Genomic DNA, 25,190 nt, shown 5'->3' on the forward strand with positions numbered 1-25,190 from the left:
CGCAAGACAAATGCCCTACCCCTGTGCCACCGCTCCAGCCTCAAAAATTGGGAATTTTTATGTTCTAATTTTTCCTTGCTCTTCATGCTTTTTGTATCTTATCTAAGAAGCAGTACATAATGTCATGAAAATTTTCTCTGTGCTGTCTTAATAATCTTTTTTCTTTAAGTATGGAACGCTTCACGATTTGCATGCCATCCTTGCACAGAGGCCATACTAATCTTCTCTGTTCCGTTTTAGATATGTGCTGTCGAAGCAAACACTGTCTTAATAACTTTTATGATTTTGACTCAGTGGTTTTTGTGTTTGGGAACCATACCTGGCAGTGCTCACAGGCACTTCTGGTGCATTATGGTACTCGAGGGGAGCCAACCTGGCACTCAAGTATGCAAAGCATGTCCTCCAGCCCTTTGAATAATCTTTCTGGCCCTGGTTTTAGCTCTTAAATTTAGTTTAGTTCAATTTGGTCCTGCTATTATGCTATCGTTGAGCTACTACATTCCCTGTCTGAGTTCATCTTTTTTTTTTGTTTGTTTGGGATCACATTGGGGATCACATCTGGTGACACTCAGGGGTTACTCCTGGCTATGCGCTCAGAAATCGCTTCTGGCTTGGGGGGACCATATGGGATTCCGGGGATCGAACTGCGGTCCTTCCTAGGCTAGCACTGGCAAGCCTTACGCCTTACCTTACCACTTGCGCCACCGCTCCAGCCCCTGAGTTAAAATTTTTTTTTTTTTTTTTGGTTTTTGGGTCACACCTGGCAGTCACTCCTGGCTCTATGCTCAGAAATCACCCCTGGCAGGCTCAGGGGACCATATGGGATGCCAGGATCTGAACCACCGTCCTTCTGCATGCAAGGCAAATGCCCCAACTCCATGCTATCTCTCCGGCCCCTGAGTTAATCATTTTTATTAAATTTTGGACCACACTCAGTAGTGCTTGGCAGTTACTTCTGGCTCTTCACTCTGAAGTCAATCTTAGTGGGATCCTCGGGGGACCGTAAGAAATGCCAGGGATCGGGCCCAGAGAGATAGCACAGCGGCGTTTGCCTTGCAAGCAGCCGATCCAGGACCAAAGGTGGTTGGTTCGAATCCTGGTGTTCCATATGGTCCCCTGTGCCTGCCAGGAGCTATTTCTGAGTAGACAGCCAGGAGTAACCCCTGAGCACCGCTGGGTGTGGCCCAAAAACCAAAAAAAAAAAAAAAATGCCAGGGATCAAACTCGGGTTGGCTGCTTGCAAAGCTATCGCACTGGCCCAAGTTAATTTTTTTTTTTTTGGTTTTTGGGCCTCACCCAGCGGTGCTCAGGGGTTACTCCTGGCTGTCTGCTCAGAAATAGCTCCTGGCAGGCATGGGGGACCATGTGGGACACCGGGATTTGAACCAACCACCTTTGGTCCTGAATCGGTTGCTTGCAAGGCAAACACCGCTGTGCTATCTCTTTGGGCCCAAGTTAATAATTTTTTATGGTATACAGGAGGGTTCAATTTCATTCTCTTGCATATGAATATCCTGTTGTTCCATAATCATTTGTTGAAAATATACATTTTTTCATAGTTTATACTTTAATCTGAATATTAAAATGGAATTTTATTATTTGAATTAAAAAAAATAACTGGGCCAGAGAGATATACAGTGAGTAGGGAATTTGCCTTGCACGAAGCCAACCAGGTTCAATCCTCAGCATCCCATGTGGTTCTCTGAGTATCACAGGAGTGATTTCTTGGGTGCTGAGCCAGGAGTGAGATTTCCTGAGCACCATTGGGGGGTGGCCCAAAAACAAACACAACTAAGCAAGAGCAGAGAATTTGGGGAAGGGATATTTCCTGACTAGTTTGTTAAGCTTCTTTCTTCCTTCTCAAATTCCTGGAAGTCTACATTTCAACCTGATAATCCACCTTTAGAAATCTGATTCTGGGGGCCCGAGAGGTAGCATAGCGGCGTTTGCCTTGCAAGGAGCAGATCCGGGACCTAAGGTGGTTGTTTCAAATCCCAGCGTCCCATATGATCCCCCATGCCTGCCAGGGCGATTTCTGTGCGTAGAGCCAGGAGTAACCCCTGAGCACCGCTGGAGGTGGCCCTATCCCCCCTCCAAAAAAAGAAATCTGATTCTGATGTAATTGACCTGGGATGAGGTTCTGGTATATGTATTTATTAAAAACTACCCAGATTTGGGGGGAAAAATAAAACAAAAAATTCTCCTCATTTAACCCAAATGTGCAATATGGGAAAAGAATTAGTAAACTAGGGGCCAGAGCTGTGGCACAAGTGGTAGGGCATTTGCCTTGCACGCACTGACCTAGGACGGACCGTAGTTCGATACCCCGGCATCCTATCTGATCCCCCAAGCCAGGAGCGATTTCTGAGCACATAGTAACCCCTGAGCATCACCGGTGTGGCCCGAAAACCAAAAAAAAAAAAAAAAGGAATTAGTAAACTATTGGCCAGAGATAGCACAGAGGTAAAAATAATGCTTGCACACAGCAGTTCTACCAGGAATGATCCCTAGGCTCAGAGCCAGGAGTCAACTCTGAGCACCACTAGCTGTGGGTCAAAACCCAAACAAACAAACAAAAAGAATTAGTAAACTAAAAGGCAAAGAGTTGTTTTTTTTTTTTTTGTTTTTTGGGCCACACCCTGTGACGCTCAGGGGTTACTCCTGGCTATGCGCTCAGAAGTTGCTCCTGGCTTCTTGGGGGACCATATGGGACACCGGGGGATCGAACCGCGGTCCGTCCTAGGCTAGGGCAGGCAAGGCAGGCACCTTACCTCCAGCGCCACCGCCCGGCCCCAAGGCAAAGAGTTGTAAAGAGGACCTCATCAATGGAGTCCTCGGGAAGTGTTCTGGAGAGGATTGGGTGCTGGACTTCCTTTTCTGTGGGCTATTGTCCTCTGCTCTCCAGGTGGCAGCATCTCCTTATTGAGCTAAAATTTCCATGAGTAATTTTCAAGTAGGAAACACTTTGAGGCTGAAGTATGTTAAGTAAGTAGATCTGGTGGAAAGAGCATACATCTGACGGACTACTTTTCTTCCTATTAAATGGGAGGGAGCAGAATTTGTTCCATAAAGAAAGACTTCTGTTTGTTTGCAGTGCTAAGATTAAACCCAGGGTATACACAGACAGGCGCTGTACTGCTTGCTGAACTACATTCCCAGCCATGCAAGCTTTTTTTTTTTTTTTAAAGGATGATTTCAGAGAATGCTATTTGGCCACGTTTGTTTTGCCTTTATTTTCCTCTGGATACTGGAGCGATCCAATTTTAATCATGGGGACACAAATTAAAATTTTTAATGATTTTTTTAATTTTAAGTAGTTTCTATCTATGAAAGACAAATAGAATGTCCATAATGTATACTTGTTTGGTGGGTTGGTTTGGGGCCACATCCATTGGTGCTGAGAGATGACTCCTGGCTCTGCTTAGAGATACACTCTTGGCAGGGCTTGGGGACCTTATTGTTTATCAGGGATTGAAACTAGGTGAGCCCTATGTAAGGCAAGTCTCTTGCTTGCTGCATTATCTTTGAATGACCTTTATTGTCTGAAATTGTGTTTATGGAAAAGCATGAGACCTGCAACCTGAAAAAGATATAAAACACTCCTGTGCCATGTTTTTGAAACCTACTGAAACCCACAGCATGTTTCTCATGGTAAATTTTACCTTCAGTAATGAGTGTCTTCCTGTATGTTGTAAATAGAAAGAAATTATTGGTAAATAAATTTTCTGTATTCTGCTTCTTAAAAATTTTTTAATATTATTTTGGGTTTTAGGGACACAACTGATGGTGTTCAGGGCTTACTCCTTGGTTTTGTACTTTAGAGATCACTCCTCGAGATCTCAGGGTGCTAGGAGGACCCTGGGTTGACAGTGTGACAGGCAAATGCCCTACCTGCTGTACTCTGGCTCCCATATACTCCACTTCTTTTTTTGTTTTGTTTTGTTTTTGGGCCACACCCGGCGGTGCTTAGGGGTTACTCCTGGCTGTCTGCTCAGAAATAGCTCCTGGCAGGCACGGGGGACCTTATGGGACACCGGGATTCGAACCAACCACCTTTGGTTCTGGATCGGCTGCTTGCGAGGCAAACGCAGCTGTGCTATCTCTCTGGGCCCAAGGCGGATGCTTTATCACTTGCACCACTGCCCAGGCCCTGAGGAGATATTTTAAATAAACTGTCTTTATATTTACTTTCTCTCCTTCAGGGATTTTATATTGGAAGACATGGATCTTGCTGCCAATGAACTCAGCATTTATGACAAACTTTCAGAGACTGTTGATTTAGTGAGACAAACAGGTCATCAGTGTGGCATGTCAGAAAAGGCAATTGAAAAATTTATCAGACAGCTGCTGGAAAAGAATGAACCTCAGAGAGGTCCACCACGGTTTCCTCTCCTTATAGCTGTGTATAAGGTAAAAGTATGTTCTGACTCAGGCATAGTTCAGAGCACAAACAATAGCATTTTCCCAAATATTACTATTAACTGAACCTTGAGTTTGCTGTGAATAAATTAATCCTTGCACTTCTGAGTAACCAGGTTACTCGGAAATTTGAATGTTTTAATAAATGTCCTCTACAAAAGATGTATTTGTGTATTTGTGTGTATTTTTGTTGATTTTTTTTTTAGCCCACACCCAGTGTGCTCAGGGTTTACTCCTAGCTCTGCACTTAGGAATCACTCCTGGCAGACTCAGGGGTCCATATTGTATGCCAAGGATCAAACCAGGGTGGCACTGTGCAGACAAATGCTCTACCTTTTGTACTATTGCTCTGGCCCTTGTGTGTGTTTTTCATTTTATTTATTTGGCATTCGACCCACTCTTGGCAGTGCTTAAGGCTTACCCCTGGCTCTATTCAGGAATCACTATTGTAGTGCTCAGGGGACTATGGGATGCCAGGATTGAACACAGGTTTGCCATGTATAAGGCAAATGCCCTATCTCTATACTATCACTCCAGACCCAGTGTGTATTTTTTCTTTTTTTTCTTTTGTTTTGTTTTGTTTTTGGGTCACACTCTGCAGTACTCAAGCATTACTGCTGTTTCTGGGCTCAGAAATCACTCCTGGCAGGCTGAGGGTGCCAGGATTGGAACCAGGATTTCTCCTGTGTTGGCCATGTGCGAAGCATACGCCTTACCACTGTGCTATCGCTCCACTCCAGCCCTCCCAGTGTATATTTTTTAATGGTGGAATTTTCCCTGATTATGTGATAGAAGCTTGGTGAACTTTGCAGTTTTCATACTTTAAGTGCCTTTTATTTTTTTGAACCCCTCCATTGTTGCTCAGGGCTTACTCTTGGCTGTGCACTTAAGGTTCACTTCTGGCAGTGCTCAGGAGTGCTTGGGAATGAACGTGGACTGGCCAAGTGCAGGACAAGCTTTCTACCCAATGTACTATCACAGTGGCTCCTATACTTTAAGTGTAAATGGCTTTTTTATTAAAGTGATTTTTGGGAGAGGTGGGAGGGAATATCTAGTGGTGTGCATTGTTCACTTCAGACTGTGCTCAATGATCACTCCTGGTGAGGCTTTGGGAACCATATAGGAATTGAACCTAGATTGGCTGTGCAAGGCATGCACCCTATTCTTGTGCTATCTCTCAGGCCCTGAAAGTGATTTCAAAGGCACATTGGAAATAAAACGAGTCTTCTTTGTCCCCTTTTTTTCTCAGCATTAAAGTATTTTGTTTGCCACGACAACTCTTAATCCTTTTCCTGTCTTTTCTTATAGGTCCTCTTAACCCTGGGATTAATCTTGCTCACTGCCTACTTTGTGATTCAACCTTTCAGCCCATTGCCACCTGAACCGGTGCTTTCTGGAGCTCATACCTGGCGCTCACTCATTCATCACATCCGACTGGTGTCCTTACCCATTACTAAGAAGTATGTGTCAGGAGATAAGGTTGTGCCTCTGCATAGAGGTGATGAAGACAGACCCGTTCCAGGTAGAATCCTGCTTTTATTACTTACAAGATAGTTTTCCTGACTGTTGTAAGAAACACTTTAACACTTGTCCTATATTGTCTCCTTTTGGGGGAGTGTCCCTAAGCTGGCTTAGACAGTTTACGGTTCCTTTTAAGCTTTGTTTGTTTTTTAGGCCACAGGGATCCTGACAGTGCTCAGGAGTTACTCCTGGCTCTAAGTTCAGAGGTCACTCCTGACAGTTCTCAGGGAGCCATATGGAATGCCAGTGATCAAACCCAGATTGGCTACATGCCGACCGGAAAAAAAAATATTGTATTATCACTGCTGTCCTCTTTCAAACTTTACTTGTCCAACCAGATCGGGGTTCAATGCAGGGCCTGAAGTACTCTTGCCCTGCAGTCTTAGGGATAACCATGGCTATTCTGGCAGTGCTCTAGGGACTCTAGAGCCACACGTGGTGCTGCCCATGGTTCTACAGGGCTGTATCTGGTTATGTTGGGGTGAAGGGAGAGATGTGGTGTCAGGGATTGAATTGATGTGAGCTGAATGCAAGGCAAGCACATTATTTAACCTCTGTACTATCTCCCTGTCCACCATATTGATTCATTTAATACAGGTCTCACTAAAACTCTATGGGATAGGCTCACTGTCTTGCAGGTAGAGGTATTGAGGCTCAGAAATTACAAATTTGTAGAGAAGCTAGGGATAGGATTTAGCAACAGAGCACATGTCATGCATGTGTGGAGCCCTGAGTTCAATCCTCAGCACTACACACACCTGGAAAAAAAGGAGAGAAAAAGGCTAGCCAGAAAAGTACATCTGGTGGGTGGAGCCAAGTTCAAAGAAGCACATATTGAAGAATGAGTGGTTTTCTTTTTAAGAAGGACTTGAGGGCCCGGAGAGATAGCACAGCGGCGTTTGCCTTGCAAGCAGCCGATCCAGGACCAAAGGTGGTTGGTTCGAATCCCGGTGTCCCATATGGTCCCCCGTGCCTGCCAGGAGCTATTTCTGAGCAGACAGCCAGGAGTAACCCCTGAGCACTGCCGGGTGTGGCCCAAAAACCAAAAAAAAAAAAAAAAAAAAAAGAAGGACTTGAGTGGGCTAGAGTGATAGCATATCAGTAGGGTGTTTGCCTCTTACTCGGCCAACCCAGGATGGACCAGGGTTTGATTCCCAGCATCCCATATGATCCCCCAAGCCTTCCAGGGGCAATTTCTGAGCGCTGATCCAGGAGTAACCCCTGAGTATCGCTGACTGTGACCCAAGCAAACAAACAAACAAAAAAAATACAAGAACTCGTTCTACTCCCTTTTCTCCTTGAGTTCCTTTTAGTAATAGATACTTTACCAAATAGCTATTGATATATTCACTGAAAATGTGATTTTTTTTGTTTTTTTTTTTTGGTTTTTGGGCCACACCCGTTTGATGCTCAGGGGTTACTCCTGGCTATGCGCTCAGAAATCGCTCCTGGGGCCGGAGAGATAGCATGGAGGTAAGGCGTTTGCCTTTCATGCAGAAGGTCATCGGTTCAAATCCCGGCATCCCATATGGTCCCTCGTGCCTGCCAGGAGCAATTTCTGAGCCTGGAGCCAGGAGTAACCCCTGAGCACTGCCGGGTGTGACCCAAAAAAAAAAAAAAAAAAAAAAAAGAAATCGCTCCTGGCTTGGAGGGACCATATGGGATGCTGGGGGATTGAACCTCGGTCCATCCTATGCTAGCGCTTGCAAGGCAGACACCTTAACTCTAGCGCCACCTTCCCGGCCCCTGAAAATGTGATTTCAACTTGCATTTATTATTACCTTTAAAATTTTTCTATCTTTCCCTTTTATTGTTGCAGTGACTAGAGATTGCACAGTTGGTTGTGGTCCTCCAATATTTTCAGTTGTGATGTTTCTCAGGTTGCACACTTTAGTTGCTGTGCTTACACACACTTGATATGCTGTGCTAGAGATTACATACACTGTTGCAGCATAGGTTCCTCTATTGACAAAGTCAGAAAGATCCTGCTTGGCAGATGAGGGTATTCCCTCATCAAATTGCTTTGCCTGCAATTTGAGCATTCTTCCACTGAGCCATTCTGAACCGGATCTTCTAAGAGATGGTGGTCTGTGCAACTAAGGTTTGTAGAGGTATCTTTCCCATTCTTTGATTTTAGTCTCTTTTGACTTATAGACCACTTAAGTTTTTGTTTTGTTTTGTTTTTAGGCCACATCCAGCAGTGCTCATGGATTACTCCTAGCTCTATGCTCAGAAATTATTCCATGCAGGCTCAGGGGAACCAAACGGGATATTGGGGTTTGAACCTGGTTGGCCATTTGCAAGCCAAATGCTTTATCTGTTGTTTTGTTTCTCTAGTTTCTGGTTCATTTAATTTAATAGGCCTCAGTGAACATTTGTTCCAATTAATTGCATTCTCAAAACATTTAAATTTAGTAATTATGCATTAGTGGCAGCATCTTGGTCTGACAGATGATTTTTTTAAAACTATATCTATCTATCTATCTATCTATCTATCTATCTATCTATCTATCTATCATCTATCTATCATCTATCTATCTATCTATCTATCTATCTATCTATCTATCTATCTATCTGTCGGTTTTTGGACCATATCCAGTGTCGCTCAGGGGCCACGCCTGGTTCTGCACTCAGAAATCACCCCTGGCAGGCTGGGGGACCTCATGGGATACCAGGAATCAAACTGGGTATCTCCCGGATTGGCTGCATGCAAGGCAAAAGATTTAAAGAGTTTGCCTTTGAAAATTGTGTAACATTTAGTAAAACTTGAAATTCACTTTTTGGGAAAGAAAAAAAAAAAGAATATTATTGTGAGATTTTATTGTTTTAAATTATGCTATTTTGTTTGCCCATATGTGGAAATTTATAAATTAATGTCACATACTAATAGAACTTTTTGTGACTGAAAGTTTTAGAATTCATTATATATTTTTTTTGGTTTTTTTTTTTTTTTGTTTTGGCCCACATACACCGGGTGATGTTTAGGACTTACTGCTGGCTCTGCACTCAGGTATCATTCGTGGTGGGACTCAGGAAACTTTATGGTGCTGGGATTGAACCTGGGTCAGCTGTGTGCAAGTACCCTATCCACTGTATCTTTCCAACTTTCAGTATAATTTGTTTTAATCCAGAAAGAAGTGTAGTAGTTTATTTTTCAGCTGTTGGTGTATATATAGCAAAGAAATTTATAAGACTACTAGATAGAAGATCTGTATTGACTTCTTAACCCAGTATGCTGAAAAAAAGTAAGCTAGTCTACAGGAATGAAGAATTTCAAAGAATAAACTACTATAAAATAGATAATTCGGGCCCGGAGAGATAGCACAGCGGTGTTTGCCTTGCAAGCAGCCGATCCAGGACCAAAGGTGATTGGTTCGAATCCCAGTGTCCCATATGGTCCCCCATGCCTGCCAGGAGCTATTTCTGAGCAGACAGCCAGGGGTAACCCCTGAGCACCGCCGGGTGTGGCCAAAAAACCAAAAAAAAAATAGATAATTCTCAGTTATTAGCTCTTAAAATCAGATAACCAACCATTGGAAGTATCACCATAATTCTTTAGACATCATTGTTTTGTTTTGGCTTTGACTTTGTTTTTGTTTTGTTGTTGGGTCACACCAGACAGTGCTCAGGAATCACTCTTGGAGGGCCATATGCTTTGTCAGGAATAGAACCCAGATCAACCACATGCAAGGCAAATATGCCTTACCCACTGTATTATTACTGTAGCCCCAGTATTTTTTTGTTGTTATTGTTCAGGGACCACATCCAGCGGTCCTCAGGGATTATTCCTAGCTTTGTACTCAGAAATCACTCCTGGCAGACGTGGGGGATTATTTGGGATGCCAGGGACCAAACCCTGTCGACTGCATGCAATGCAAATACCCTACTTGCTGTGCTAGCACTCCAGCCCGGAAACATTTATTTTTGTTGCTGTTGTTTATGGGTCACATCTGACAGTGCTTGGGTTACTCCTGGCTCTGCACTCAGAAATCACTCCTGGCTGGGGTCAGAGCTATGGCACAAGTGGTAGGGCATTTGCCTTGCACGTACTAGCCTAGTATGGACCGGGGTTTGATCCCCCAGCATCCCATAGGGTCCCCCCAAGCCAGGAATGACTTCTGAGTTCATAAAAAAAGTTCATAAAAAAAAGAAAGGAATTGCACCTGGTAAGCACAGGGGATCATATGGGATGCCGGGATTCGCACCACTGTTTGTCCTAGATCGGCTTCGTGCAAGGCAAATGCCCTACCATTGTGCTATCTCTCTGGCCCAGCATTTTTTTTTTTTTTTTTTTTTTGGTTTTTGGGTCACACCCGGCACACTCAGGGGTTACTCCTGGCTCCATGCTCAGAAATCGCCCCTGGCAGGCACGGGGGACCATATGGGATACTGGGATTCGAACCGCTGTCCTTCTGCATGGAAGGCTAACGCCTTACCTCCATGCTATCTCGCCAGCCCCAGCATATTTTTCTTAAGTGTTATATTCAGGAGAAAAAAAATAACTAGTTGAAGCTAACCTTTAGAATCATAATGTCATTCTTTAAACCAAAACTAATCAGTGATAATAATCATCACTTGGATTGGGTTTCTTTTGAAATTTATTGTAGTATACTTGATGAAATCATGGAAAAATTTCCAAAATTACATCAAAATCAGAGGAAGGGAACATTTTAAACAAAAACCCAGCCTTGTGAGGTTTTTAAAATTAGCTCTATATTTAGAGTTTTTAGGTCCTAATATAACTTCCTTGCATTTATGGGATGGCTGTTTTTGAAATGTCATCCACCAGATTAAAAAACAATGAGTTTCCATCTCCTATCAGGAAAGTCCAGAGCATGTTAGGGAAAGAGCCAGAGAAACTTGTCAATTAGGCCAGTCTCTGCTGCTTCCTCAGACCTATCAGCCTCCTTTCCTGTCTTCCCCTCCCCTTTCCCTTAACCCTTCTGGGACAGTGGAGATTGAATCAACAGTTTTAAGGAGAAAGTTGATAGCTTTAACTTTTTTATTTTATGGAGTAAAAGAAATCCCCTTAGACTCCTGAGTTAAGAAATGGTATTCAGGGCCCGGAGAGATAGCACAGCAGTGTTTGCCTTGCAAGCAGCCGATCCAGACCAAAGGGGGTTGGTTCGAATCCCGGTGTCCCATATGGTCCCCTATGCCTGCCAGGAGCTATTTCTGAGCAGACAGCCAGGAGTGACCCCTGAGCACTGCCGGGTGTGGCCCCCCAAAAAAAAGAAAAAGAAAAAGAAAAAGAAATGGTATTCAGTGGTTAGTGATTGCTCATAGTATAAATCAGAATTAAAAAATTCAAGAAATGGGCCCGGAGAGATAGCACAGCGGTGTTTGCCTTGCAAGCAGCCGATCCAGGACCTAAGGTTGTTGGTTCGAATCCCGGTGTCCCATATGGTCCCCCGTGCCTGCCAGGAGCTATTTCTGAGCAGACAGCCAGGAGTAACCCCTGAGCACCACCGGGTGTGGCCCAAAAACCAAAAAAAAAAAAAAAAAAAAAAAAATTCAAGAAATGTGAGTGTCTTGTCGACAGGCCAGGTATTGGGGCCTCTCCAAATTAATATTGTGCCTTGCTGATGGAAATAAAATGAGTCCTTGGAGAGCTCATTTGTAGAGAACACTGGTGGAAGGGTGTGGTTTTAGCTCTTCAATGTTTCCAAGGGCTGCTTTTACTTGTAAATGTGGGTGTTGATGCACTGTATTTCCCTCCATGTGATAGTTTCGGGAACATGGCTGTAGCCATGTTTTGCATAGCATTTGGAAGGAAGCCTAAGGATCATAATGATATAAGGCAGAGTCTCTCAAAGTGGGTGATATCCCCTTCCCTGGAGGTCTTGGACCCATCTTTGGGGGGGTGCACACTGTTTTTTGTTTACAAAAGGTAACATTCTAGGGAAGTACTGAGTGATTATTTTTGAGTGTCATGCATGGTAAGCCGAATACATTGGGCACCTCTTTCATGAGGAACAAATTGAAATATATTGTGGAGTAACAGATACAAATGGTAATTCTCTCCTGTTACTTTAGGAGAGTTGAAAGATGTTTAAGGACTATTTAACATCATGGTACTCAGAATAGCTACCTTTAGTAAGAAATATATGACAATGCATTTAAGTAAATATAGGGTGGAGAAGGTGTGGCAGATTATGTTCCCCAAAGGAAATCCCAGAATGTGTTTTGTTTTGTTTTAACTTCTTAGCTTTGGGGTTGGATTAATAATACAGGTTGGGCTCTTGCCTTGCATGGAGCCAACACAGATTCAATCCCACACACACTATTTTGTCCCCCAATCCTTGCCAGAAGTAATCCCTGAACATAAAGCCAGTCCTGAGCACTGGTGGATATGGCCCCAACCCCAAATAAACAGCATTTTTAGCTGTATAGGAGCCATATCTAGTGAAATGGTAATAACAGCAATAAAATAATAAATACATAAAAGATCGGAGAAATAGTACAAGGAGTAAGATGTTTGCCTTACATATGGCCAACCCTACTTCAATCTCTAGCACTGCACAATACCCAGAGCACAGAGCCAGGAATTTAGAGCCTGATCATTGTCTGGTGTAGACTAATACCCCCTCTCCCCCCACAAAAGATAAGGGAGTACCACAGCGAGGAGCGTAACCACGCAGTGAGCACACTAAGAACCACACCTAAAGTATATTGTGCTTGTTGCAAACACCATGTTCCAGTGTATGAGTACTGCAGAACTACTTCCACTGCATGGTGCACAACATCACAACCAGATGTTCTAAGTGCCATAACCAAGCACATGTGTAGACTATCCACCCCCTCCCACCATTATTCTATAAAGTAAAGGGAAGGACAGAGAAGAGACTTTAGATTCAGCTGGTTAAACTCAAGATGCAGCTAGCAGCTAAAAATCAGTATTTTTTCCTAGTCTACTAGTCCTACATGATTAAAAACAAGAATGGAGTCAGTGGGCCAAAGCAAAAGTATAGCATGACTCATATGCAACCAGCCCTCTTTAAATCCTTGGCATCCTATATGATCCTGCAAGTCTGCCAGGAGTGATTCCTTAGTGCAGAGCCAGGTGTAACACCTGAGCACCACTAGGTGTGACCAAAAACAAAAAACAAAAAACAAAAAAAGTTGAGGAGAGGAACTGGCAAGATAGTATAGCATGCTGGTAAGGTACTTGGTGGACAGATATTTGGCTTGTATTTGATTCCTAGTACTACTTTTTTTTTGTTTTTTTTTGTTTTTTTTTGTTTTTGGGTCACACCCGGTGGTGCTCAAGGGTTACTCCTGGCTGTCTACTCAGAAATAGCTCCTGGCAGGCACGGGGGACCATGTGGGACACCAGGATTCGAACCAATCACCTTTGGTCCTGGATCGGCTGCTTGCAAGGCAAACGCCGCTGTGCTATCTCTCCGGGCCCCCAGTACTACTTCTGATCCCATGAGCACCACCAGAAGTGATCTCTGCATGCCCAATCAGGTGTGGTCCAAAAGATAAAAATAATTAAAAAAAAAAAAAAAAAAAAAAGCCTGTACCAATTAGCATAGCAATCAGTTCTTACCCAACTCCTCTCCTATCAGTTAGAATTTTATGAATTTGTCTGATATTTCAGAGAAATGGGATCACACAATATAAGGCTTTATGTCTGGCTTTGTGGCTAATTTATCATATTTTCAAGGTTCATCTATGATAAAACATATGCCAGTTCTCCAATTTTGCATTGCCAAGTAATATTCCATTATATTGATATACTACATTTTTTTGTTTTGTTTTGTTTTGGGGCCACACCCGGCAGTGCTCAGGGGTTACTCCTGGCTGTCTGCTCAGAAATAGCTCCTGGCAGGCACGGGGGACCATATGGGACACCGGGATTCGAACCAACCACCTTTGGTCCTGGATCGGCTGCCTGCAAGGCAAACGCCGCTGTGCTATCTCTCCGGGCCCTGATATACTACATTTTATTTATACCTCAATTGTTGGACATTTGGGTGTTTGTACTTTAGGCTATTGTGAATAATGCTCCTGTGAACTTTTGGGGGGCTGGGCCACACCCAGCAGCGCTCAGGGGTTATTCCTAGTTTTGCGCTCAAAAGTTGCTCCTGGCAGCATATGGGGACCATATGAGATGCCAGGTTTTGAACTACCATCCATCCTGGACCGGCTGCATGCAAGGCAAATGCCCTGTTACTGTGCTATCTCTCTAGCCCTCTTATGAACATTTTTGTATAAGTTTTATTGTGAGAATGTTCCAGTTCTCTTATGTACATATCTAGGAGTTCTTTGTTAAATGTGTAGCTTAAACTTCGTGAGGACATGATTTTCAAGGCATCTGTCTCTATCTTAAAATTCTCTAAGATTTAAAGCTCAGAATGAAATGAAAATTTGTATTAAAAATATACCCAGAGTGGGGCCAGAGAGATAGCACAGCAGTAGGGCGTTTGCCTTGCATGCAGCAGTTCCAGGACAGACGATGGTTCAAATCCCGGCATCTCATATGGTCCCCTCAGCCTGCCAGGGGCAATTTCTGAGTGCAGAGCCAGGAGTAACCCCTCAGTGCCACCAGGTGTGACACAAAAACAAAAAACAAAAAGTAGAGCTGGAGTGATAGCTGGAGTGATACAGCAGGTAGGGCACATGCCTTGTAGATAGCCAACCCAAATTCAAGTCTCACCATTGTCCTATATGATTCTCCAAACCCCATCATTAATAATTAATAATTCTTGAATGCAAAGCCAGAAGTTACCTCTCAGCATTGCTGGGTACAGTGCATAATCTTTTAAAAAATTTTTTTCATTAAAAGTAAATATGTTGGAACTGAAGAGACAGTACAATAGATTAGGAGCTTGCCTTAAGTGTAGCTAAACCAGCTTCAATCCCCAGCATCCCATAAGATTCTCCATGCACTGCCAGGAGTAGTCCTGAGTACCACTAGGTGAACACTGCCCCCCCCCAAATATATTACAGTTAAAATAGAGGCTGCAGAGGCCAGAGCAATAGTATAGTGGGTAGGGTGTTTGCCTTGCACATAGCCAACCTGGATTCGATCCCTGGTATCCCATATGGTACTCCAAGCCTGCCAGGAGTGATTTCTGAGCTAACAGCCAGTAGTGACTCTGAGTGCTGTTGGTGTGGCCTAGAAACCAAAAAAAAATAGAAAAATAAAAACTAAAATAGAGGCTGGAATAATACTATAGCAAGCAGGGTACTTTACTTGTACAAAGACGTCTGACTAGGTATGATTGCCTGCATCCCATATGGTCTCTGAAGCACTTCCAGGAGTAATTCCTGAGTGCAGAGCCAGGAATAACTCTTGAACATGGCCACTGTGGCCCAAAAATAAACCAAAATAAATAATAAAATAATCTCTCAGAGGCCAGAGCAATAGCAAAGTGAGTAGGGTGCTTGCCTTGTGCCTTGTACTAGCCCAGGTTTGATCTCTGGTATCGCCTAGGGTCCCCCAAACTACCTCCAAGAGTTATCCCTGAGTACAGAGCCAGGAGTAAACCCTGAGCATCACTGTTTGGTTCTCTCCACCCCCCCCCAAAAAAAAAAACTAACAAAGATCAGTCCAGTGTGATACTCAAAGGACTGGAGTAGGTGATTTGCATGTAGAAGACCCAGGTTCAACATCCAGCACCACATTATCTCCTGGGACCTCCTGGGAGCTGAGATTAACTCCTGAGGAATGCTGAGTGTGACTCCCAAACAATAATAATAATGATTATCATCTCTCCTTACTACTATATTCAGAGCTCTTTGCTACTATACCTTTGTATAAATTATAAAATTATGCCCCTTTTTACTGACATTTTACTCTAATTTGGAGACATTGTAATTAACACATGTGGTTCATTACGTTATATTAACATTTTGCAGAAAAATACTGAAGATCTCAGATGTCTCCTATGTCACCTCTTAGATATGAACTTGAGCAGCCACAACCCTCTTCTCTCATCCTTGCACCCTTTTTGCTCACCCCACCATCACTTCTGATGTTTGGCACTTTCTGCTGCTTCCTAACCCTCTCTAAAACGGTAATGCAGTGCCTCCACTTTATATGCTAAGAAACTGAAAAATAAATACAGTGTATAGACCTGGCTCTTATTTATTTCCTTTCCCCATTTGTGTTTGGAAACTGAAATAATAGATGGTTATATTCTGTTTTGATTATTTTTGCCTCATTATATATCCATTATCCAGACTTCTTATATTTTGACGAGATTTTGACCTCTAATTAAGAGCATTTGAAAAATATCCCAGAAGAGACAGAAATAAAAAGGAAAAGAAAAAGAACAAAAGAGAAATTAAAGAAAAGAAAAGATTCCAGAAGAGAAATAATAACTTTGCTGTCCTAGTGTGCCACCAAAATACTAAAGGGCTTTGGTTATCTGTGCTGGCGGGTCCTCTGGAGACAAGTGTGCCAGTCTCTGGTTGATGCTCTATCTGCCTGCAGGCGGCCTGCCAGGATGGGAGGGACGAGTTGGTGGCAGCTGCCTCGAGGAAACACAGGTTCTTTATGAAGGAAAGAATTGGACTTTCAGAGGTAAATTTAATGAAGTATGTATACAAGCTGATCCTTAATAATGTGCATCTTACATAAGGTTATGAGGCGGTATTTATTTTAAGATAAATGGATTTTTTAAATTTGTTTATTTATTTATTTTGGTTTTTGGGCCATACCTGGCGTTGCTCAGGGGTTACTCCTGGCTGTCTGCTCAGAAATAGCTCCTGGCAGGCACGGGGGACCATATGGGACACCGGGATTTAAACAACCACCTTTGATCCTGGATTGGCTGCTTGCAAGGCAAATGCCGCTGTGCTGTCTCTCCTGGCCCTGATAAATGGATTTTTTTTAAAGAAAACATATTCTAAATACAAGAGCTGGATAGTGATTAGAAGGTTCTCAGGAGCCATGCTGACAAGCCTCTCCTGCTAAGGGTTTTCTCACCTTAAGGGGACAAGGGAAAAGTATTCACTACCAGCTCTAAAGAATTTTTTTTGGGGCCACACCCGGCGGTGCTCAGGGGTTATTCCTGGCTGTCTGCTCAGAAATAGCTCCTGGCAGGCACGGGGGACCATATGGGACACCGGGATTTGAACCAACCACCTTTGGTCCTGGATTGGCTGCTTGCAAGGCAAACACCGCTGTGCTATCCGGGCCCTCTAAAGAATATTTTGTGGTTAAGTGTGTTTATTGATTAAAGAATTGACTTCAGGACCGGAGAGATAGCATGGAGGTAAAGCATTTGCTTTGCATGCAGAAGGACAGTGGTTCGAATCCCGGCATCCCATATGGTCCCTCGTGCCTGCCAGGGCAATTTCTGAGCGTAGAGCCAGGAGTAACCCCTGAGCGCTGCCAGGTGTGACCCAAAAAACAAAACAAAACGAAACAAAATTATTGACTTCATTTCAGCTATTTTTGATTGCCTTTTTTTTTGGTGGTGGTTTTTGGGTCACACCCGTCAGTGCTCAGGGGTTATTCCTGGCTCCATGCTCAGAAATTGCTCCTGGCAGCACGGGGGACCATATGGGACGCTGGGATTCGAGCCGATGACCTTCTGCATGAAAGGCAAACGCCTTACCTCCATGCTATCTCTTCGGCCCCTTTGGTTGCCTTTTGTTCTAGGCACTTTCTTGATTTAGTTTACATTGGTTTTTAATCAGTTACCATCTTGTGAAACATTTGGAAGTCAGGTTAGAGTTTATAACATAAGTCTCAGAACACAGATGGAAAAAAGCAAACAAAAACTAATGCAATCACATAATAAACAGAATCTTTACAAGAGGCAGAAAAGGGAAACTGAGAAGGGCTGTGTAGAAACAGAGCCAGCCTATCTGAGAAGGAATTGCCAAAAAATGTGCTGGGAGGTGGCTGGATCTCATAGAAAGGTCTGACTTTTGACCAGTATGCGGTCCTTAAGTTAGAGCTCCTACTCTCTCTGAGCCAGGACATAGTGATGTCAAATGGATAGATGGAACTGACCTTACTTCCTAACATGTTCTGCCTTTCCACCAGTCCCTTTTCTCTGCTGTTTCTTCTCCTCACACTTCCTTTTTAAGAATTATTCTAGATTCTACTTTAATTTGTAAATCAGGGCTTTCGACATTCCCAGCACAGTGGAGGATACTCACAATAGGGTTCATTACTTATGGTGGACCATAACTCTTGCTCCTCATGTGCCTTAAATAATTCAGCTAATAGATTAGAAATGGTGGGAGTGGGCTGCAATAGATGGTACAGCGGTTAAGGAGTTTGCGTGCAGCCAATGCTCGTTCAGTTCCCTCCTCCCCCAGCACTGCCAACTGTGGCCCAACCATGCACACCCCCATAAAAGAGAAAAAAAAATCTTCAATTTCTAGGATCTGAGTCTCTTCTCCAACTGATTGACTTTATTTGTTGCTTTGATGTAGGAGCTATGTATACATATTAAAAATATTTTCCTGGGGCCGGGCAGTGGCGCTAGAGGTAAGGTGCCTTGCCTTGCCTGCGCTAGCCTTGGACGGACCGCGGTTCGATTCCCCGGTGTCCCATATGGTCCCCCAAGCCAGGAGCAACTTCTGAGCGCATAGCCAGGAGTAACCCCTGAGCATCACTGGGTGTGGCCCAAAAACCAAAAAAAATATATATATACATATATTTTTTTTCCAGGGGCCGGTGAGGTGGCGCTAGAGGTAAGGTGTCTGTCTTGCAAGTGCTAGCCAAGGAAGGTCCGCAGTTCGATCCCCCAGCGTCCCAAGCCAGGGGCAATTTTTGAGCACTTAGCCAGAAGTAACCCCTGAGCATCAAATGGGTGTGGCTGAAAAACCAAAAAAAAAAATTTTTTTTTCCAGTGCTCTCCTTGCCAGCATTATACTGGAATCATACAGAGATTAGCATAGTTCCTCTTCAAGAGCAGCACACATTGTGAAGTGTTTCTTATTAAAAAATATTTGTTTTATAACATTTTATGGAATAAAAGATAATAGTAATATCTTTGGAAAAGAAAAGTACCTGTCCTTCCTTTTTCTGTGCCCTATTCCCTCCTCAAAGGCTTATTTCTTTTATCTGTTGGTTTATTTACTTTTTGTTTGGGGATCACACCCAGGGTTGTTCAGGGACTACTCTGGATAGGCTTGGGTTGAACCTTGGTTGGATACATGCAAGGCAAGTGTTCTACCCTGTCTTATCGCTCCAGTCCCAGAGGTTTTTTATTTCATAAGTACTTTATAGAGGTCACTGGTGCGTATCACTGTTTTTAAAAGTTGTTATGATGTCCTTTCTATTCTAGAAATAGAATAGAATTTCTTTTGGGGGAGGTGTGCATCACACCCGGTGGCGCTCAGGCGTTACTCCTGGCTCTGTGCTCAGAAGTTGCTCCTGGCAGGCTCAGGGGACCATATGGGATGCCGGGTTAGAACTGGGGTCTTGGGGCCGGAGAGATAGCATGACGGTAAGGCGTTTGCCTTTCATGCATCCCAGCATCCCATATGGTCCCCCGTGCCTGCCAGGGGCGATTTCTGAGCATAGAGCCAGGAGTAACCCCTGAGCGCTGCTGGGTGTGGACCCCCCACCCCAAAAAAAGAACTAGGGTCTGTCCTGTATTGGCCACGTGCAAGGCAAACACTTTATGGCTGTGCTATCGCTCTGGCCCCTTAGAATAGAATTTCTGTTCTATTGGATTTACCCACATTGTTCTTGCCACCTAATTTCTCCACCTCCCATCCTCTCTCAGACTTTTACCCTTGGTCGACCAACACCTGTGAGCAGAATGAGTCATACCCCATCCCTGCCAACTGCACTGGCTGTGCCCAGGAATTACCCCTTAAGGTTATGCTCCTAGAAGATACCCCGAAGAAATTTGAGAAGCTCCATCCTCTAGTGATCAAGGTGAGCAAGAGCCTGATCCCTCCCCTGTGTGTTACCCAATTAGAGACTAGAAAACATTGCACTCCATAGCATTTTTCATGAGTAACTTATGCTGTTCTGTTCTGTTTTGTTTTGCCACCTTGCCTAGACGGGCCAACCCTTGCTGTCTGAGGAACTTCAACACATCCTTTGCCAGTACCCTGAGGTGACAGAAGGCTTCACGGAAGGTTTTTTCACCAAGTGGTGGCGCTGTTTTCCTGAACGATGGTTTCCGTTTCCTTATCCTTGGTGAGTGTAAAGTGGCTGCTTAGCCAGCATGTAGGCAGAACTGGCCATGGCCATACATGAAAGTAGTACCAGCTACCAGTGAGACTGGTGTGCCTTGCGCTGTTGTGGACTTTCCAGTATACTGGCCCTTCAAGTCAACTCACTGCTGAAAAACCAGGACTTGCCAAAGAGAGTTGCTAAGTGAAAGTGAAGTATCCTCGGGGGCAACTGTGTGCGAACCACAAATTTCCTGATAGGATCATAACATATTTCCAGTTTGTGTCTAGCATTTACATTTAGGCAGAACATGTCCTGATGCTAGGGCTGAAGAGAGAATTTGAGGAGAAGGAAAATTTGCATTTTCTAGCCCTTGTTCATGCTGGGTAGCAGGCCAAGGTGCTTAAAATTTGTTGTTGGTGATCAGTGCTCTACGAAGTAGGGATTATTATCATCATTTTTCAAATCAGAAAGATTTATTAACATCATGTCAGACACAAGGTTTATTATCATCAGATCAGAAGGGGTTATCATCATTTTTCAGACCAGAAAATTAAGAAAAGCTAAGATCAGGGCCAAAGAGATAGCACAGCGGTAGGGCATTTGCCTTGCATGCGTCCGACCTGGGAGGGACCCGGTTCAATTCCCCGCATCCCATATGATCCTCCAGCCTTCTGGGGGCGATTTCTGAGTGCAGAGACAGGAGTAACCCCTGAACACCGCTGGGTGTGGTCCAGCAACCAATCAATCAAAGTTTTGGGGTTTTTTGGGGGGGTTTTGGGGCCACACCCGGTGATGCTCAGGGGTTACTCCTGGCTATGCGCTCAGAAATTGCCCCTGGCTTGGGGAAACGTGGGACGCCAGGGGATCAAACTGCCATCCGTCCTAGGCTAACATGGGCAAGGCAGACGCCCTACTGCTTGCACCACTGCTCTGGCCCCAATAAAGTCTTATTTTTTTAAAAAAAGAAAAGCTAAGAACTAAGACCCTCCTTTCTCTCCGTGTCTTCTGGGTTCTATTGAAGACTTGGTCTACTCCTCGGGATGCAGCCTCTCTAGAAAGAAAAGGAAAATCAGTTTTCCTCTAGGACTGTGCCAAAGAGAATCAACAGAGATTTCCCAGGCTTTTTATTAGATAATAAATTTGCCTCAGTTTGCTTGATCCAATATTTAAACAAGTTAATCAGGCTTTCTACTTTGTGCTACCTCATCTTAGAAGGTTTACAATTTTGGATACTCATGACATTCTTCAAAGAAGTGGATAAAACACTTCTGAAATTCATTTGGAACAATAAACACCTGCAAATAGCTATAGCAATCCTTAGGAAAAGGAATATGGGAGGCATCACTTTTCCCAACCTTAAATTGTATTACAAAGCTATAATCATTAAAACAGCATGGTATTGGAATAAAGACAGACCCTTAGATCAGTGGAATAGACTTGAATATTCAGACATACAATCAATAAATTTTTTTGTAAAGGGGTAATAAATGCACAAACAAGCAAGGAAAACTTCTTCAACAATGGTGCTGGCACAACTGGTCAGCCACTTGCAAAAAAGTGAACTCAGACCTCCATCTAACATCATGAACAAAGGTCAAATCCAAATGAATTAAAGATCTTGATATCAGACACAAAACCACAACTTATATAGAACACATAGGTATAACACTTCATAATATTGAGACTAAAGGCATCTTCAAGGAGGAAACGGCACTCTCCAAACAAGTGGAAGAAGAGATAAACAGATGAAACTATATTAAGCTGAGAAGCTTCTGCACTTCAAATAGTGCCTAGGATACAAAAGCCACCCACAGAAGGGGAGAAAACTATTCACCCAATACTCATCAAATAAGAAGCTAATATCAAAGATACAAGGTACTGATAGAACTTAACAAGAAAAAAACACCTAACCTCATCAGAAAAATGGGGAGAAAGTATGAACAGACTTTCCTCAAAGAAGAAATACAAATTGCCAAAAGACACATGAAAACATGTTCCACATCACTAATCATCAGAGAGATGCAAATTAAAACAACTATAAAATACCATTTTATGCACACATCACAAAGAACAAGAATAATCAGTGCTGGCGGGAATGTGGAGAGAAAGGAACTCTTATTCACTGCTAGTAGGAATGCTGTCTAGACCAGCTTTTATGGAAAACAATATGGAGGTTCCTCCAAAAACTGGAAATTGAGCTCCCATATGATCCAGTTATACCACTCCTAGGGATATACCCTAGGAACACAAAAATACAATTCAAAAATGCCTTCCTCACACCTATATTAATTGCAGCGCTATTTACAATAGCCAGACTCTGGAAACAACAAAGATACCCTTCAACAGATGAATGGCTAAAGAAACTGTGGTACATATACACAATGGAATATTATGCAGCTGTCAGAAGAGTTGAAGTCATGAAATTTTCCTATACATGGAGGTACATGGAATCTATTATGCTGAGTGAAATAAGTCAGAGGGAGAGGGACAGACACAGAATTGTCTCACTCATTTATTTTTTTAAACTTTATTGATTGATTGGTTTCTGGGCCACACCCAGCAGTGCCCAGGGGTTACTCCTGGCTCTGTGCTCAGAAATATCCCCTGGCAGACTGGGGGACCATATGATGCCAGAAACCCAACCAGGTCCCTCCCTGGTCAACCACATGCAAGGCAAACGCATTATCACTGTGCTATCTCTCCAGCCCCTCATCTATGGGTTTTAAGAAAGATAAAAGACATTATTGTAATAATGCCCACAGACAATAGAGATGAAGGCTGGAAGGACCGGCTCACGATATGAAGCTCACCACAAACAGTGGTGAGTGCAGTTAGAGAAATAACTACGTTGACCACTATGGTGACAATGCCAATTAGTGAGAGAAGTAGTATGCCTGTCTTGAATACAGGTGGGGAGAGGGGAGGAGGAAGATTGGGGACACTAGTGATGGGAATGTTGCACTGGTGAAAGGGGGAGTTCTTTTCATGACTGAAACCCAACTATAATCACATTTGTAATCAAGGTGCATAAAGATAATATTTAAAAAAAAAAAGGTTTATGGGGCCGGCGAGGAGGCGCTAGAGGTAAGGTGTCTGCCTTGCAAGCGCTAGCCAAGGAAGGACCGCGGTTCGATCCCCCGGCGTCCCATATGGTCCCCCCAAGCCAGGGGCAATTTCTGAGCGCTTAGCCAGGAGTAACCCCTGAGCATCAAACGGGTGTGGCCCGAAAAACCAAAAAAAAAAAAAAAAGGTTTATAATTTTGGCAGGGAGTGGGGTGTGCTGGGTGGAAGGCAAGTGTCTCAAGGCCACTCCAGCAGTTCTTGAAGGACCATACAGCATCAGGAATCAAACCAAGAGCTGCTTGCATTTTATTCCTTTATGCCATTTCCCTGGCCCAGTGAAAGTCACAAATTTTATCCCCTCCTCCTCCTTTTTCTCTCTCTAACCTGCTGGAAAGAAATAAAACAAACTGCTGCTTCATTTTCTTTTCTAAAATGAATGAATGGATTATTTTCTTTCCTTCATCTTTTTGTTATTTTAGCTGGACTTTAAACACTTCCACCCACGTGTACAAGTCATGGCTGTGGAGTTTGTGTCTCTCTACATGCTTGCAGTTAATTGATTTGGCATGCCTGCATCTCATGGACCTAATACTTCAGACATTGTTCAGAATTTTTATCTTCTTGACCCACCACCCACAGTTTTTCCATTAATTTCTTCCCTGCTAGTCCTAGAGATAGGCCAGCTTGCTTTCTTTGATTGTTTTTCTGCTTCAAACTTTCACAGGAGAAGACCTCTGAACAGATCGAAAATTTTACAAGAAGTTTTTCCTGTTTTCACCTCCCTGCCATTTCCCAAAGATGCCTTCTTGAAAAAATGCTTCCTTTTTCAGCCGGAGCCTATTGTGGGAAGTAAGGTAGGAAATTTTGAAAAGCTGCCACATTTGGCACCTGAGCTATGTCATAATCAAGGCCTTCTTTGTGTGTCAGTTTAGAGGATGAATTGAAAGGCTACCACCTAGTCTAGATTTGCCCTCCTCCTATTGTAGTCTAGGAGATCTGCCAATGGCCTTTTTACAAAGGCAGCTGGTGAAGTCTTGCTACCTTGCATAGCTCTTTCCTACCGTTAGCATCTGGAGGATAAGCTACTTTTCTGCATTAAAGATGTGGAAGTGAGGGACTGGATCGATAGCACAACAGGTAGGGCATTTACCTTGCACGCAACTAGCCCAGGTTTGATCCCTGGCATCCCATATGGTCCCCTGAGCCTGCCAGGAGTAATTTCTAGGCACAGAGCCAAGATTAACCCCTAAGTGCCGTTTAGGTGTGGCCCAAAAACAAAACAAAACAAAAAGGTGTGGAAGTGACATGAACTTACAGCAGAAAGCAGACACACATTAAACAAATGGTATGGTTATTTCAGTTGCCTTGAGTTGTAGGTAAGGAAAATGAACCCCAGAGAGCAATGATCACCTGAGAATAAGCAAGTTAATTGGAAAGCTCTCTCATCTTTCTCTTACTGGTTGACTTTCCCCAAAATTAAATTTAGAGAAGACCAGATAGAGAACTAGAAAGTAGAAATATTGTGGGCCTGGAAAAGACTTGCGACAAAAGGCAGGTAGGGATCCAAGGCAGGAAGCCCAGTTAGGATATTCAGCACATTGGTCCTTGACTTTGTTCCTCCCTCTGCCTCTCTGCAGCTTGTGCACTGAGCAAAACTTTTCTGTGTTTGCTTCTGTTGGCATTTTTTTGAAGGGCCTATGTGCTGAGTTTCATGTACTGAGAAAAAATGTGCCCAAATTGGTTTGGAAGAATTAAAAGGATGAATTTTTCTTGGTAAACAAGTTAAGTTTCCTTAACTGTGATCCCAGCCAGCTCTGGGTTGTATCTTCAACCTCCCAGCTGAAGATATTGTTGGGCTGCAGACTTGCTGAATTATATTAAAGGAATTTAAAACCCTAAGAAAACAATCGTTTTGTCTAGAAGTCAGGATCTCTGTCGGCCAGCAGAAGGGCGGAGGTTCCCTGTTTCTGCCTCAGATTGTAAAGACATTCTTCCTGCTGTCTCCAGCTAGCACTCAGGGCCCCTCTATGACTTCATCTTCATAATTATTATATGATTTGGGGTGAAGGCCTTTATCTTGGTT

The 25,190-nt window shown here is 43.4% G+C and overlaps 1 protein-coding gene and 1 pseudogene across 4 annotated transcripts in view; one reads left to right on the top strand and one right to left on the bottom strand.

Annotated features, from left to right (window-relative positions):
• Positions 1-25,190, top strand: part of C18H6orf89 (chromosome 18 C6orf89 homolog) — a 49,340-nt gene that overhangs the window by 16,437 nt on the left and 7,713 nt on the right. For 3 of the 4 annotated variants that reach the window (XM_049765393.1, XM_049765392.1, XM_049765395.1), the window contains 6 exons: positions 4,203-4,410; positions 5,728-5,941; positions 16,385-16,474; positions 19,644-19,798; positions 19,926-20,065; positions 23,832-23,961. In XM_049765393.1, the coding sequence (XP_049621350.1) occupies positions 4,222-4,410; positions 5,728-5,941; positions 16,385-16,474; positions 19,644-19,798; positions 19,926-20,065; positions 23,832-23,961 (918 nt within the window). In that variant the 5' untranslated portion in view covers positions 4,203-4,221. The remainder of the gene's footprint in view (positions 1-4,202; positions 4,411-5,727; positions 5,942-16,384; positions 16,475-19,643; positions 19,799-19,925; positions 20,066-23,831; positions 23,962-25,190) is intronic. The other variant, XM_049765394.1, reaches the window with a different exon arrangement.
• On the bottom strand, positions 165-263 carry LOC125996816 (uncharacterized; annotated as a pseudogene).

This window comes from Suncus etruscus, chromosome 18 (genome assembly GCF_024139225.1).
Source record: "Suncus etruscus isolate mSunEtr1 chromosome 18, mSunEtr1.pri.cur, whole genome shotgun sequence".
NCBI classification, from domain to species: Eukaryota; Metazoa; Chordata; class Mammalia; order Eulipotyphla; family Soricidae; genus Suncus; species Suncus etruscus.